This window comes from Hyperoodon ampullatus (assembly GCF_949752795.1).
Source record: "Hyperoodon ampullatus genome assembly, chromosome: 10".
Taxonomy (NCBI): Eukaryota; Metazoa; Chordata; class Mammalia; order Artiodactyla; family Ziphiidae; genus Hyperoodon; species Hyperoodon ampullatus.
Window position 1 is genome coordinate 81,709,584 of NC_136923.1, and position 16,783 is coordinate 81,726,366.

Here is a 16,783-nt window from a genome sequence, read left to right on the forward strand (position 1 = left end):
GACCTTTTATGGATATGCCTGTACCACACTTCTTGCTCTCTCATGGCAGAATGCTTAAACTTGTATGCCTTCTCTTGATTCTGCAATGTACCAGGCTGGCTGCTGACAGCTTCCCTTTTGTTTTCCCAAGAATGGAGCTGAAGCTCAGGTTCATGTTCTCTCCCTGGCCTACAGATTTGGGCTGGCTTTCTGTGCTACTCATTAGTTGTCTGCCAAAGCTCACTCTTGCTGCTGTCAGGAGTGCACACAGGGAGCTGGCCACAGTGTGGGGTGTGTGTGGTTGAGGTGCATGGAGTGTTGGGAGTGCTTGTGGGCAAGTTGATGGGATTCAATGGTGAGGCATCCCCAGTGGCTTGTTGGTGGATTTCTTGAGGGATCCGTGCCTCTTTCATATCTTCCAAGAGTTCTATCTGCCACTTTGCTGGCCTCTACCCACCCCTAGTAATGTAAGTTATGACTCACTACTCTGGATGGGGTGAGAGAGAAATGGGCCTCTTTGGCAGTTTCCCGCACAGCTGAGGAAGACAGGTGCTCACTCACATGCTCTCACTTTCCCTTACAGGATAATTCATGAGTTGAGAAGGTCTCCCTTGGCACCAAGCTATGCTGCCTTGGGGAGGAGTGATGCTGTTCCTCCTACCCTCTCCAGTGTGTCCAACTTGTATTTCTTTGCTCCAGTGGTGTGCTGGAAGTTCTCCGCTGGAAACCTGGACTTCCACAAAGGCTCTCTCACCTATGAGTAATTGTCTAAGACTGTTCTCTGGGGGCTCCCAGATAATAGCTAAGAGGGGCTGAGCCAGTTCATGGGCCATTGCAGGGTCCCTAGACATGACTGAGGTCTGTATGCTTGTTATCTGATGCATGGTGGGCAAGACTCCTCCTGGATTCCTTAGCGTATGGTGTTGGATCCCATAGCTCCCACAAAGGTATCTTTATCCAGGAATGGATAACAAATTGTTATTAAAAGGGGGATATGAACGAGAGACATCTTGTTCGACCATGTTGCTGATGTCACTCCCCAAGTACGTTCCTGTTTCCTGATTAACAACCTCACTTAACAAAGTCATATTCTTAATCAACTTCCAATTAAGCTATGTGTGCTAGGTACATTTTATATTCTTTTATGTCTAACAGTATTTTATCCTTTCTTCATGCCTAATTGTGATTTTGAAAAGGTATACATTTATTAATAGAAAATAATTTTCCTTTAGAACTTCCAGGCCTTTCTCATTATCTTTATGATATAAGTATTTGACGGTTTAACAGTGTCTGTTGTATGTTTTGTTTCCCTCGTTGGGATATTTTATGATCTTCTTTTAACACTTGAGATTCTGAAATTTTAAAAATGATTTAAAAAAATTTTAATGTATCTAAGAATGAGTCTTTTTTCATTAATTTTGCTAAATATCTGAAAGTCCCCATTCCATGTAAAGAATTAGGTCTTTTATATCTGGAAAATTTTCCTTTACTTGTTTTCATAAATTTCCCCCTTCATTTTTCTGTTTCCCTCTCTAGCTCTGTTACTTGATGTTGCCAGGTCTATTCTCTGTGTCTTATCTTTTCTACCATATATTACATTTCTTTGTCTTCTTTTTCAGGGAGAAAATTTCAAGGAGGTTTTCTTGATTTAATTTTTCTATTACATAATAATAATTCTACTATTATAATTTTTATATTATTCTATTATTTTTTAATCTTTCTATTACATTTTCCAACTTTTTAGCCCCTCATTATTACTTTTAGAGAGGAAGTATCTTTTCACTAAGGATTCTAATTAGAAAGAATTTAAATAGCTTGCTTGCTCTTACATAAACTTTCTCTACTAAACTGTAATAATTTTCGTTTTATTTTATTGTCATACTCTCTTTTAAAAAAGTAATTAATTAATTAATTAGGCTGCATCAGGTCTTAGTTGTGGCATGTGGGATCTTTCATTGTGGTGTGTGGGCTCTTCATTGCAGCGTGCAGGTTTCTCTAGTTGTGGCACATGGGCTCAGTAGTTGTGGCGTGCCCTGCGGCATGTGGGATCTTAGTTCCCCGACCAGGGATCGAACCCACGTCCCCTGCATTGGAAGGCAGATTCTTAACCACTGGATCACCAGGGAAGTTCCTCATACTCTCTTTCATATTGTTAGATTTCTCAAACATTTGCTCTGCCCTCTTTAACCTTGTCCTTCATTTACTGTAAACCATCTTGTTTCATCTCAGACATTTATACAAGCCTTCTCTAAACACCAAATTATACTTGGTTCCTGTGCAATACTCTCTCACATTACCTTGTTCTTTTCCTTTATAAATTCTTCAGAGTTTGTACTTGTATGTTTGTGAAATTATTTCATGTATGTATGCTTCCTCCTATTGGAATGTAAATTCTTCAAAGACAATAAATGTATCTGTTTTCACATTACTTTAATACACTCAGAATGTAGTATGGTATGTATCACAGCATCACTTCTAAGTGACCATTTTTACATTATAGATTGAACTAGTAATTATATTTAATAAAGTTTGGGGTTTAGCCCAACCAGTAATAAAGTGAGCATTACTTTGCTTTCTTTTGCTATTATTCTTTGTTATATACACATTCTTTAGGGTTACATTTCTGAGAGGTTCTATGGTGTAGAACAGGATATGGATACTCAGTGTTTCTTAACTGCAATAAATATAAGGAAAACCTTAAAAACCAAAATAACTTCAAACAGAATGCTTCTCTGCTTATTTTTTCTTTTGGCTTTCCTGGAATATCTAAAAAAAACTTTGTATTATGGAACATTTCAACTATATACAGTAGTAGGGAGAATAGTACCATGTATCAACAGTCCAGTTTTAAAAATGATCAGTTCATGGACAATTTTGTAAATCCACCCATTTAATATTATATGCATACTGGATTATTTTAAAGATAATCTTAGACAATATATAATTTCATTGATAAATATTTTACTATGAAAATCTAAGATATAACAACTTTTTAGAAATATAACAGCAATGCCATTACCACACCTAAAATTATTTCTGATTGTCTCACAATAATTTTTTAACAGTTATTTTGTTTGAATATGAATCCAAATAAAGCCTAGCATTTGATTGATATGTTTCTTCGGTTTTTTTTTTTTTTTTTTTTTGCGGTACGCGGGCCTCTCACCGCTGTGGCCTCTCCCCTTGCGGAGCCCAGGCTCCAGACACGCAGGCTCAGTGGCCATGGCTCACGGGCCCAGCCGCTCCGTGGCATGTGGGATCTTCCCGGACCGGGGCACGAACCCGCGTCCCCTGCATCGGCAGGCGGACTCTCAACCACTGCGCCACCAAGGAAGCCCCTCTTTGGTTTTTTAAAATGTATAGTTTCTCTATTCTCTATTTTTCCTTGCAAATTATTTGTTGAAGAAATGTGATTTTTCAGTTATGTAACTTTTAAATAGTATTATATTAGGTATTAATAAAGTCTTACTTTATGCATACAATCTGAATTAATTCAAATAACTCAAATAATTTTTAAAGAATCACATAATTAAAAAATCATGTTGTCTGATAGCCAACTTTGTTTCCAGTAATGTCATGTGGTGATCCTACTTCTTACTTTTAGTTGATGAAATGATTGCTCTTATTTTTTAGAGTTAAATTTTTAAAGTTTGTATTAATTTTTTATTATTTCTGATTTTTTAATATAAGGAACATGTTTTTAAATAGTGTAAGCTTATTAGTTTACAGTTAATTTTATTATACATTCATCAGTCATTCAGAGCAAAATAAATTCCAATTAGTTAATTTTAGTTTTCTATTGTATATTATTTCCAGCCCCTTAAACTATTTGTTATATAACACTTATTTTATTTATTTTTTATTTTAAAATTTTTATTTATTTTTAAAAATGGAAGTATAGTTGATTTACAATGCTATATTAGTTTCAGGTGTACAACATAGTGATTTGATATTTTTATATATTATACTTCATTTAAAGTATTCAGTAACTCCACTCTAGGGTATATATCTGAAGAAAAAAAGAAAACTAATTCAAAAAATATGCACCCAATGTTCATAGCAACATTATTTATAATAGCCAAGATATGGGAGCAACCTAAGTGTTCATCAACAGATGAATGGCTAAAGAAGATATGGTACTCAACCATAAAAATTATGAAATTTTGCCACTTACAACAACATGGATGGACCTGGAGGGTATTATGCATAGTGAAATAAATCAGATAAAGACAAATACTGTATGTTTTCACTTATATGTTGAATTTAAAAAATAAACAACTGAATGCAACAAAACTGAAACAGACTCATAGATACAGAGAACAAACTAGTGGTTACCAGTGGGGAGAGACGTGTGGGGAGAGGCAAGATAAGGGAAGGGAATTAAGAGTCACAAACTACCAAGTATAAAATAAATAAGATACAAGGATGTAATGTACAGCACAGAGAATGTGACCAATATTTTACAACAACTTTAAATGGGGTATACTCTAGAATTAATTTTAGTCCTGCTATTTAAAATTATGTGAAGACTTGGGGCTTCCCTGGTGGCGCAGTGGTTGGGGGTCCTCCTGCCGATGTGGGGGACACGGGTTCATGCCCCGGTCCGGGAGGATCCCACATGCCGCGGAGCGGCTGGGCCCGTGAGCCATGGCTGCTGAGCCTGCGCGTCCGGAGCCTGTGCTCCGCAACGGAAGAGGCCACATCAGTGAGAGGCCCGCGTACCGCAAAAAAAAAAAAAAAAAATTATGTGAAGACTTTATGAATGAATGCTTTAACAAAATGCAACTAACATTGAATTTGCTTTCCTGAATACTTGATGAGGAAGGAGCCTGAGTAGGTCAGCATTTGTATATTTCTGAGCCACTGGTCATAATGCCATTCAGTATAACCCTATATTGCAAACACACAGACACACAGACACACAGGCATACACACACCCTCCAAATTGTTGAATTCTTACTTTATGAATCACTGAAATTTACTTAAAATTTCCTATTCAAAGGAAAAAAAAATCCTATTGCCAAAAGGTCTTCTCAGCACATTTGTGCATAGTGAGGGACCTATATTTTTGTTATACTGAAATTTTTATTTTATACATTTGGGATCATAATTGCTGACATTTTCTTTAATTTTTAAAAAATACACTTTGTTTTAGAGCAGTTTTAGGTTCACAGCAAAATTAAGCAGAAGGCACAGAGATTTCCTACATATCCTTGCCTCCACCAAACATATCCTCTGCTACCATCAACATCCCCTACATTTGTTACAACTGATGAATTTACATTGACACATGAGTATCACCGAAAGTTCATAGCTTACACTAGGGCTCACTCCTGGTTTATATTCTATGGGCTTGGACAAAAGTATAATGACATGTATCTACCATTATAGTATCAGAGTAGTGTCAATACCCTAAAAATCATCTGTGCTTGGTTACCTACATTTTTATGATCACCTCTGGTTCAGGTTCCCTGTATTGACTAATTCCTACTCTGCATTTTTAATTATCCTCTTACTTCTACCTCACAGCTAGCTTTTTCTCCTTGAATCTTCCCTACCTCTTCCTCAAAGTAAACGTGCATAAATATCCATTTGCATATAACATACCTTGACTAAAAATTATGAGCTGTAGGGGGGACATATTTTTTATTAGAGAGTAAAAAAATCTAAAATCAAATATTGCAACTTCTTTCCTTAAGAGTTCTCTTAGCAACCCTTTCACCAATGATACATCACTGGCAACTGTACCCTATTTATTCTCTCAGCCTAACCCAATCTCAGCTTTTCTTGTTCAGGAAAACAAAATCCTCCAATTAACATATGAAAAGAATTTATCCATAGCTCCATGTTTGAATCTCCTAAATCATTAAAAGTCTCAGGAAAACAAAGGTGCTTTCTTATGATATGATCTACTTTTTAAAAATAAATTAATTGTGAATGTAACTAGCAATGTTTTCTTATGTATTTGTATAGTATGCATAAGGCACTTCCTATATAGCAAGCTTATTCAAATGCTGTCAATAGTTCTGCAAGGAAAGTATCATCACCCCACATAATGGATGAGAAAAATACAGCTCAGAAATGTTAGATATTTTCCCCAGTGTTACAAATTTTAACTACTAGCTATAAAGTGCTGAGTTCTGGATTTGGATTTAGGTTTCTTTGCACCAAACCAAGCTATATCATGCTGTGTTAATATTGTGTCTTTTTTCTCAATTACATTTTAAGCTCACTGATGCAGATGGCATGGACAGGGACAGTCTCAAAAATTTCGTAGTTGTTCCATAATACCACCCGAGATGCAAGTATGGACTTGGTAACTGAAGAATGGAAAGACTGAGACAATGTGCCTAAAACATTTTCAAAGGGCAAAATGACTCCAAGTCAAGTCACATGCACTCTCAAGAGTGAGGCTTTAGACACACTCAGGAAAGCCAGAGAATCCATCTGTTAATCCATTTCCTCCACAAAGATTTCCACTGGAGACAGTGAATCTGGAGGAGAATATAGCACTCATAGCTGCTGCTACATTATCTCAGTGATGTTGTCCTTCCTGGGATTTCTCTCTCATAGGCTCATGGTTTCCTTAGCTAGGAGGGTGAGGGGCAGGGGCTGGGGGTACTGAAATGTTCTGCTGTGCCTCATGGCAAACAAGGATGCACAGGGATTCAGTAAAATGACTTAGATTTGGTGTGGCTGCCGCGGCTCGGGCTACCCAGGCTGTGGGTGTCTGACCCCGACCGCAGTCGGCGTTGAGGGGGCGTGCCTCTGGATCGAGCTATGGTGGAAGATGTTTCGGAAAGGGAAAAAGCGACACAGCAGTAGCAGCTCCCAGAGTAGTGAAATCAGTACTAAGAGCAAGTCTGTAGACTCCAGCCTTGGGGGGCTTTCTCGATCCAGCACCGTGGCGAGCCTCGATACCGATTCCACCAAGAGCTCAGGTCAAAGCAACAGTAATTCAGATACCTGTGCAGAATTTCGAATAAAATATGTTGGTGCCATTGAGAAACTGAAACTCTCCGTGGGAAAAAGTCTCGAAGGGCCACTAGACCTGATAAATTATATAGATGTTGCCCAGCAAGATGGAAAGTTGCCTTTTGTTCCTCTGGAGGAAGAATTTATTATGGGAGTTTCCAAGTATGGTATAAAAGTATCCACGTCAGATCAGTATGATGTTTTGCATCGGCATGCTCTATATTTAATCATCCAGATGGTGTGTTACGATGATGGTCTGGGGGCAGGAAAAAGCTTATTGGCTCTGAAGACCACAGATGCGAGCAATGAAGAATACAACCTGTGGGTTTACCAGTGCCACAGCCTGGAACAGGCACAAGCAATCTGCAAAGTTTTATCCACTGCATTTGACTCTGTATTGACATCTGAGAAACCCTGAATTCTTCAATCAAGGGGAAGTAGACTTCATGTGCAAGTTCAGCTGTTTTCTCAATAGTTCTGTTTTCAATCTGCGGTGGTGTTGAACTATTTTGGAAATATGAGCGATCCTTTGCTCTAGATTTTCTGAAGAAACGCAATATATAAAATATCAGTCGTTTGTTTTTCTATTAAAATGTGTCTTATTTAACAGCGAGTTAACTCTCAATGAAGTTACCTACCTACTAGGACTAAAAGAGCAACGTCACTTGTCGCTTTTAAACACAAATGAGCTTAATAACCTTTATGTGTCGCAGAAGTGCCCTCGGTGATGAATGAACATGGAGAACTTTCTGAGGACGACCAAGGCCGTCTGTCCTGCAGCACTGGCTGGGACGCGCTGGTTTCAAACGGTGACACTGCCAGCTCAAGTCACAAAGAGGAAAACTTAAAAAGTGTACTGTCAGGATGACATGCTGGTAAACCACAATAATCATCTTCAGGGTAATTAGAAGTAGTAAAACCTTCAAAGATTACTGCTCATGTTAAAAGTCACACACTGTAAAGAATCTCATGTTCAGTAGGCCAGTGTATTTTTTAAAGGACTGTTTTTATATATAGTGCTTTACTAAAGATTAAAAACATGAAAAACACCAAAAAAAAAATGACTTAGATTTATCTGCCTAGAAACATTCTGCAGCTATATTCACTCTACTGTCCCTGACATGCCATGTCAGGAAAGTGCGTGATTATCTAGCAAGAGTTCATGCAGGAGGTGAGGCAAACGACACCTGTGCTCTAGGGACCCCAAATATGCCTGTGGTTTCTACCCCATCCCTTTTCCCATTGTTACTAACCCTAAGTAAGGACAAAGTTTTTGGTCCTTCTCAGATACCTGCATTATGTTGTATTCTGATCCTCTCCTAACTGACTTTCATTTCTTTCTCTGCCTAGGGAATCCTTAGCTCCTTAAGGGTGGGGAGGAGAGAGGAATGCTTTTACTATCCTCATTCATTCTTCACAAATTTAAAGTTCTGGGAACAAATTTTGACTTTTGGTACCAAAAATTTGGCTTTTGGTACTTTTAAGATTCAAAATTCCTTTCTCCTATTTCTCTGTCATAATTTTTATTTTTATTTATTTATTTTGCAGTACGTGGGCCTCTCACTGTTGTGGCCTCTCCCATTGCGGAGCACAGGCTCTGGACACGCAGGCTCAGCGGCCATGGCTCACTGGGCCCAGCTGCTCTGTGGCATGTGGGATCTTCCCGGACCGGGGCACGAACTCGTGTCCCCTGCAACGGCAGGCAGACTCTCAACCACTGCGCCACCAGGGAAGCCTCTGTCATAACTTTTAAAAGCTATATTCAGATGAGTACAGACTTATTTCTTGGTTTTTGCATTTCTGCTATAACAAATCTACACCATGGGAGAAGAGTATATATTATCTTCAATGATGCCTGAATTAGGGGGGTGGGTGACAGTGCCAAGAGTGGGAACAGAAGGAAGAGAGAAATAATAATCTCAGCTAAGATAACAACATATTATTAGTCTACACAGGTTGCTCCTGTGTTACTGGGCATGAAACATGATCTGAGAAACGAAATTAAGGGGCCTAAACCATAAGGGAACAAGGTCCTAGTCAGCCTCGAGATGAAAGACAGGAAAAGTTTCAATAAAAGGAGGATTTATTGCTTCCATGATGATACTGGATCAGGGTCACTAGGGATTAGGTAACTGATTGGAATATGCCAGTGATCCCATGGTATGTAACTATTGAGAACAGAAAAAAATCATCAGGTAGTCAGGGGGAGAATTCCGAGGTATATGTGAGCTTTAAGGGATAAGCATCTTAAGTCCCAGAGAAGAGGTGAGAGGAGGAGTGTAAGAGGAGAGAAGCTATATGGAGATAGTTCTAGGTCATCTAGCGTGTCCACTCTTCTGCTCTGGTAGACGGGCAGTGCACCTGCAACAGGACAGACATGAGATTGATGAGTCCTAGGGGGCTTCTGTGCAATCATCATGACCTTTCCCAGTTCTCCTCAACTTTTCACCACATTTGAGTCCACAAACCTCTTCCCACTTTCTTCCCTCCTATACTGTCTCCAATGCTGACAAATCTGAATCCTTACCTTCCCTTCTAGGGTGCAACTCACAAGGGCCCTTGGTGTCTGGAGGGACCACCTGAGCGCAGGCCTTGGATGATGAAGACAGTGCCCACCACGATGCCTACGAGGCCCACAGTCAACCCCAGGGCGCAGACCACAGTCTCTGTCATCTCTGACATAGGGGTTGGAATCTCAGGTTCTGCAAAAGTGAAGTTGTAAAACTCAGAATACAGAGTGTTGGTTCATGTGCATGTGTTTGGGATGGGGCAGGAGGTGTGGTGTTCATTCTACAAAGACTCAGGGCACCAGGCTTAGGGAAGAGAGGGAAGTATATCTTTAGAAACACTTGAAGTGTGGAAAACAAGCTCTGGACCATGTGATTTAGGGGCTAAAAGGCAGGACATTCTGTACTTGATAGAGAAGAGAAAATATCAAAGAGGTGGAGCTCGTACATACCCCAGTGTTTCAGCAGTGGCTTATCCAGGCCCCAGTGCTCCACTTTGCAGTCATAAACATCGTCATCAGAAGGGAGAAAGGTGAGATAACTGATCTTGAGGAAGGAAAAATCATTCTTCGGGAGGAAGCTGATCTCAGAAACACCCTCTGTGACTGAGTGTCCGTTCCTCAACCATGTGATATTGATCACAGGAGGATAGATGTTGTCCACAAGACAGAGGAGGGTGTTGGGTTGATGCAGCAACACAGGGAACTTAGAAAACACAGTCACCTCAGGAACCTCTGTGGTGAGAAAACAGCACTGATGTGAAATGAGGATAGCTCTGCTCTGAGGTTCTGCATTGCATCCTGGGGGAGCCCTCCCACCAACATTTTCTGGTCTGACAGTGGAAGAGCTCTTGTTTCCCTTTTGCTTGGGAGATGCTATTCACTGCCTCTGCTTTATCCCCATGTTCTCTGTGGGCATGCTTGCTAAGGAGGGAGGTTGTGGGACTCCTCCTTGAGGGATTCAAGGAATATGTTATGGGAGTAGGGATCCTTATATTACATGGAAATATGTGATCTTTGAGAAGAGGGAGGATGAGGGTTCAGTAATTACTATGAGAAGGTCTGGAGACTCCTTGGAAAGGAGAGAGTTTTATAGAGTGGTGAAGGGTATCTCTCCTTAGGGGACAAGAGAGTGAGGCCTGGTATGAAACAATAGTTTCAGTCAAGAGAGGCAGAATGGTGGACACCTACCATTGGGAACACGGGTAAAGTTGGAGCGTTTAGTCAAGATATCCAAGTTATGTTTCCCCACAGCTATGTTTCTCAGGGCACCCTGTGGGTCAAAACCTGCGAATTTGCTAAACACAGGCAGCCGCCAGACAGTCTCCTTCTTCTCCAGGTCCACATAAAACAGCTCATCTCCATCAAATTCTTGGGTGTACTGGCCAGAGGGACCATAAGACTGGTAGACAGTTGTGCCATAGGAGGCAACGTGGTCAGCTGATAAATGAAGGTGAGGGGCAGGAAGGTGGAAAACAGAGGGAGAGGAAAGAACCATGTTAAACGAAGTAACAGAAGAAACTTAACTCTCAAACATTGTAGTCTTCACCTCTGGCACAGTCTGGAAGCAAAATTCCCAGCACCTGTTTCCTTTGCCCTCAGTGCTGGTAGCTGTCCTGTTAGAATCCAATCTGTCTTTCCACTATAACATATGCTCAGAAAGGCAGAATTTACTGGCCTAGTTTACTGCTATTTCCTGCATGTCCAGCTCAGTGCCTGGCACATTGTAGGCTTGTGATAAATATCATAATGGAAAGAAAGAAGAAAGAAGGGAATGAATGATCATGGTGTTAGTTTACTTCCCTTTGCTTCATAAGTTTTCTTTCTCACTTACTTCTTTCAACAGTTAATAACACATTCATTATGGTTCCTCTCCCCTCAGGACTGGCTCAGAGCAGAACGTTTTCTATACAAGATTCATTTCTTATTTTATTTATTTATTTATTTATTTTGCGGTACGCGGGCCTTTCACTGTTGTGGCCTCTCCCACCGCGGAGCACAGGCTCCGGACGCACAGGCTCAGCGGCCATGGCTCACGGGACCAGTTGCTCCGCGGCATGTGGGATCTTCCCGGACCAGGGCACGAACCCGTGTCCCCTGCATCGGCAGGCGGACTCTCAACCACTGCGCCACCGGGGAAGCCCCATCTTATTTTTTTTAAACCAAGGAAAAGCACACGGAATCTTATTATTTTAAAAGTTTCCTCTAACTGTTACAGGGTGTAAGAACGAGTATGACAAGGACAGTGACAGTATTACAAAACATATAAAGAATAAACAATGGTTTTAAGTTTTCTGTTTTGTTAACAGTAGTGATCCTTAAAGGAGAGTGCTTGATTGCTTCTGAAGTAAGAAATGGAGTTTTATTTTGGATTTCTGTTATTTCCCACCCCTATTTTTTTCTTTAAGGAGGTTACTAAACTTCTTTTTCTGACTCAACACGTATTTGTTGAGGACTCAAGGTACTGTTCTGCTGTTTTCTTCAAATGGACAATATACTTTTCTGAGGATGCCAAAGCAGAATGGCAACCAGTTCAGTTTGACTCTACTCAAGTAAGCCTGACTGGACAATTTTGTCCAGACACATACAAGCCTTTTATCATTTTCTCTTTCCTTCCTTCCTCAATTACTGAGCATCAACAGGGTTTCAGACATTGTGGGAGGCAAAGAGTAAAACATCAATCAGGCATGGTCTCTGCCGACAAGGAGACTATTGATTAATGGGAGAGTCAGGTGAGTAAAGGAGCAAGTACAGTGTACTGTGCTGAGTTCTGGGATGGATGTATCCAACATCCTCATCTGACCTTATCTATTAATCAAACCAAATGACATTATCCTTTCATGTTCCTTGGTCTTTGTAGGGGTCTGTTTTTTTTTTCCCCCCTGAAATGAAACTATATGTTAGGATTTCCTGGACACCTCCAGTTCATTATTTTTTAAAAATTTATTTATTTAATTAATTTATTTATTTTTGGCTGTGCTGGGTCTTTGTTGCTGCGCACGGGCTTTCTCTAGTTGTATCCAGTGGGGGCTACTCTTCGTTGAGGTGAGCAGGCTTCTCATTGTGGTGGCTTCTCTTGTTGTGGAGCACGTGCTCTAGGTGTGCAGGCTTCAGTAGTTGTGGCTCGTGGGCTCTAGAGTGCAGGCTCAGTAGTTGTGGCACACGGGCTTAGTTGCTCCACGGCATGTGGGATCTTTCCGGACCAGGGGTTGAACCTGTGTCCCCTGCATTGGCAGGTGGATTCTTAACCACTGTGCCACCAGGGAAGCCCCAGTTCATTCTTGAAGTTTCTGCTTAGTTACCAACTTTTTAGCTAAGTTCTCTCATTACACATGTTTTTGCTCACATTATAACCTCCAACCTCTCCATCCCAGTGTCCTGCTTTCAAGTCAGTCTATTCCTCATCATTACCCAGCATGACCCCTTGGTTGATCACTTAAAAGGCCTTCCAACATAGCCTCCTTATCCCTGTAGTGAATATTCTTGACTCCTTTTCAATCATGAATATATGCAATTATTCTCTTCATCGGCTACTTGTCCTGAGTTGCCAGCACTGAAGAACATCGCACTGCTATGCCAACTGGAACCAATTCACTTTTACAGCTTCAGCCTCAGCTGTGTCCATTGCCCTGCTCAGCAATACTCCTTCTGTTTTTCTGCACCATTTTCTTAGCATTACTAATCTTAGTACACTCTATGGGGCAGATAGCATGTCTTTTCATTTTTGCATCCCCCAAACTTAGCTTGCTGCGTGTTCAAAATGTGTACAAAATGTCAATTACTCTTCTTGAGGATCACAGAGACTTCGGGGAAGACTGACAAGCACAGAGGTAGCAGAATTATATGACAATCAGAATCAGCAGTGACCAGGGCTGCAGTATGATTGTGATCCCTAAGCACTGTTGCTTAAGCAAGTTTTCCTCCACAAAAATATTAAAAGTCATATTTTATGGCCATACTGGTATAAAGACAAATGTAATCTAGGCTAAATTAAAAATTAAAACATTTTCTTCTACCTTAAAAGTTCATTTTTTTTCTAATTAAAATAATAAAATATTTTCATGGAGCCCTATAAGCACTGCAGGCCCTTGGCCTGTGTCCCCTGTGCCTAATGGGGAAGTCGAGCCTGACCAGGACACTCTAGTGTGACGCTGAAGAAACAACATTTAGAAGTGCTCTGGAGAAATATGTGAAACTTCCACTACCACACACAATTAGAATGGGAGCAGCCATGGTTAGCAAAGTTGCTGAAGATTAGAGTACCCTCCATTTCACTTCCCTTTTGAACTATCTGGCCTTTCTACTTTGGTTTTTACAAACTCACTCAATGTCTATAAAATAAAGATGTGGGCCAGGGATGGATCCTGGAAGGGAAGGAAGACGAAGGAATGTAAGAAAAGAGGGTGGAAGGAGGGGGACAGCAAAGGCAGAGGGACCTAAGGGACCAAATAAATAATCTGTGCTTGCCCATTCTTCTTGAAGGACTTCCTTAGATGGGGCGAAGAACTGGTAATTTGGGCCAACAATTTGAAAACAATATAATTTGATTCATCAAATTTCTTATAATAAAGTTCTCAATTTTAAAATAAAAATAAGGAAATTTCTTACTTTGTTAAAGAAAATAAAGCAAAGCTACACTTGTAATGGTAAAGCTAAAAAAAATAAGAATAATCTTTGACATATGTGTGTCTTAATCACTTAAAAAGCATTTCTACACAAAACATTTCTACACACCTCTTTTACTTGGTTATTTGTGAGGTGACACGTATGAGGTAACTGAGATTAAGTGAGGACCCTGTGGTAAAACGCCTTGTGTAAAGGCATTCTGCTGGGCTCGCTTACCCTCTCCCCACCTGTGCCAGATGACAGCATGGACATGTATATAGATCTGAGACTGAAAAGGTCACCCTTCTTTGTATCTACACAGTATACAGAATTCTTGGAACTATTTACCCCAAGATACACTTTAGGAGAAATATACAAAAAGCTTCAAAATTTGCTCAGAGAAATTTGGGAGCCATCGTTCATAAAATTTTAGTAACAAAATATCCACTTATGGAAACATTTCTAATCTTTGAGGCAATAATGAATGAATGCCCTAGAGCCCTCCAGGACATATTCACTGCATCCAATATCAGAAACAGAATAATGTCCTTGGTGAACTCTGCAACAGCACAAGAAGCAAAGAGAGTGGGTCTGGACTCTGGTTTCCTGCAGGAGGAATGACTATAAGTTTTAGATTTGCTTAATATTGAGAATGCTTTGAGGAGTCGCTATTATTTCTAGGCCAAACTCTATCTTTTTTTCCCTCCAATTCCCTGTTCCCCAACTCTAGTCCCCACATTCCTCAACCGTGCACTCACCCTCAATGTCTTCACCTCCACAGGGGCTCATCATGGTGGTCAGGGTGAGGGCCCCCAGAATCAGAGCTCTGTTCAGGACCATCCTCTTTTAAGGTGGTCTCAGCAGTGGCCGTCCTGAGTTGCAGAGCAATGACGAGGGCTGAGCTGAGAAGGAACTCTGTAGACACCCAAACCACACTCTGCCAGGTCAGGATTTGGCCAATCAGAAAAATCCCCTATGATGACACCTCAGTTGCCAGATGAAGACTTTGTACTAAGAGGCCTCGAAGGAACTGGGAAATCTGGTTCTGAGGTGGCCTCCACTCAGAGTGGACCTGAGGGAATTTTCTATGAAAAGAGGGAGGGTATTAAATCAGAGTCTTCTCACACATGTGTATGCCTGCTAGTGACAAGAGGGCTGGGAATTTCTGAGCAGCCTCGTGGACAGATGAGGTCATCAATAATATGGTGTCCGACAGGATATTCTGGGCTATAACTTCCAGGGTCTCTCCCCTGAGTTCGTCCCCCTCCGTGGCAGGCCCCACCTCCTCCCATTTCTCTTGCCTCCTTACGTGGGTTAACTGTCTTTCTCTTTGTTTCCATAGTGCATACGGAATTCTCTAAATATTCAGTTGAACCAAGTGATTTCTGCTGGTGATAGTCAAGGAATACTTTTGCCTTTTCTACTTATAGGAATCCAGTTGAGTAAATTATTCTTTTCGTACTCTCAAAAGCTTTTATTACCCAGGGCAATAAAAGTACTTGTAATGTCGTGTAATGCTGCCTAAAGTAACTGCATGATCTTTCATTTGAATTTTTTCCCTGTCTTGAGTATTCTTTATGCTCTATATTTTGGTGAACCTAACTACTTTTAAAGGAATTTGGGGAGCATTGATTACATTAAAGAAAGCTCTGGCTAGCATGCTGTATAATTTTTTTAAACTTAAGAATGTCAAGTCAAATATTGAGGGTAGAATTCAGGGAATTGTTCTGACTTAGAAAATTTTCTTCTTTTAATCTTCTGGATATTTTAATATTCTTTATCCTGCCACATTAAAACCCCAGGTATTTGTGAGGGACTAAGGATTGAGCTAAAGTCAAAGACGGTTTTTAGAGGGGAACTTATTTTTTCAGAAGAACTGATTTTCTGTGTGCTATGGAAGCCACAGGTTAATGGGGGTTCTATTTAGAATCAATCACCCTGTCCCTGTTAGATGACCCCCAGTTTTTCAGCACTGTCTTATCTCACAGTGACAAAGACTATAAAGAAGAGTGAGACAGAAAAAGCCCTGGCATCTGGGAGCTGCCTGGGACTATTAATTAGGCCTTGGTGTTGCCAGGAGCTGGCCTGCAACTCACAACTAGGTTTTGGTGTTTTCTTGCTGAACATAAGCAGCGTCGTATAGCAACAGCATCAGACAGCCATTCTGTGACCATCAGCCTTTCTGCTTTGACCATCAAAGCAGAAAACAAGGCCACTCAGTAATCATGTCTCAACACAGACAAAACATGAACTGTGTCCAAATCACAAAAATGACCAAGCCTACTTCTCCCCTAGATAATATGAATGACCTCTGCCTCTTTCCTAATTACAGATTTAGCCTCAGTATAATCTTCCTTCCTCCTAGGGAAGATTTATGAAGATGCCCGATTACAGAATTACCCCACCTCACCACCCACTTCTTGACAGAATCCAATTAAGAACAAAGTCTCTGTTTCTTAAATCCTCCTCAAGATCACCTAACACAAGCCCAAATCCTATAAGAGTTTGAGGGTCTGTTTCATGTGTTGCCTAGGCTATGGTCCTCAGTTATTCACTCAAACATTAACCTAGGTGTTGCTCTGAAGTTATCTTATAGATGTGATTAAGGTCCAAAATCAGTTGACACTATGTAAGAGAGATTATTCTAGATAATCTAGGTGAGGCTGGACGAATCAGGTGAAAAGTCTCAAGAGCAGACCTGAGGTTTCCCTGAGGGGA

At 40.6% G+C, this 16,783-nt stretch overlaps 2 protein-coding genes across 4 annotated transcripts; one reads left to right on the plus strand and one right to left on the minus strand.

The window, feature by feature from the left end:
• Window positions 1-6,769: 6,769 nt before the first annotated feature.
• LOC307058855 (integrin beta-1-binding protein 1-like) lies at window positions 6,770-7,372 on the plus strand (the record flags this gene model as incomplete). Of its 3 annotated transcripts, none has more annotated exons than XM_079712563.1 (2): window positions 6,770-7,146; window positions 7,297-7,372. In XM_079712563.1, 2 exons carry the CDS (start codon window positions 6,770-6,772, stop codon window positions 7,370-7,372), a joined length of 453 nt encoding a protein of 150 aa, XP_079568689.1. The 3 variants fall into 3 exon arrangements, with proteins under 3 accessions (XP_079568689.1, XP_079568690.1, XP_079568688.1); XM_079712564.1 differs by having other exon boundaries at window positions 6,770-6,841; window positions 7,058-7,372; XM_079712562.1 differs by having other exon boundaries at window positions 6,770-7,372.
• A 1,668-nt stretch (window positions 7,373-9,040) lies between these two features.
• Window positions 9,041-14,905, minus strand: LOC307059809 (HLA class II histocompatibility antigen, DQ alpha 2 chain-like; the record flags this gene model as incomplete). The annotated part of the gene is made up of 5 exons (XM_079714046.1): window positions 9,041-9,315; window positions 9,482-9,656; window positions 9,914-10,195; window positions 10,652-10,900; window positions 14,824-14,905. 4 exons carry the CDS (start codon window positions 14,903-14,905, stop codon window positions 9,502-9,504), a joined length of 768 nt encoding a protein of 255 aa, XP_079570172.1. The 3' UTR covers window positions 9,041-9,315; window positions 9,482-9,501.
• Between the last annotated feature and the right edge of the window lie 1,878 nt (window positions 14,906-16,783).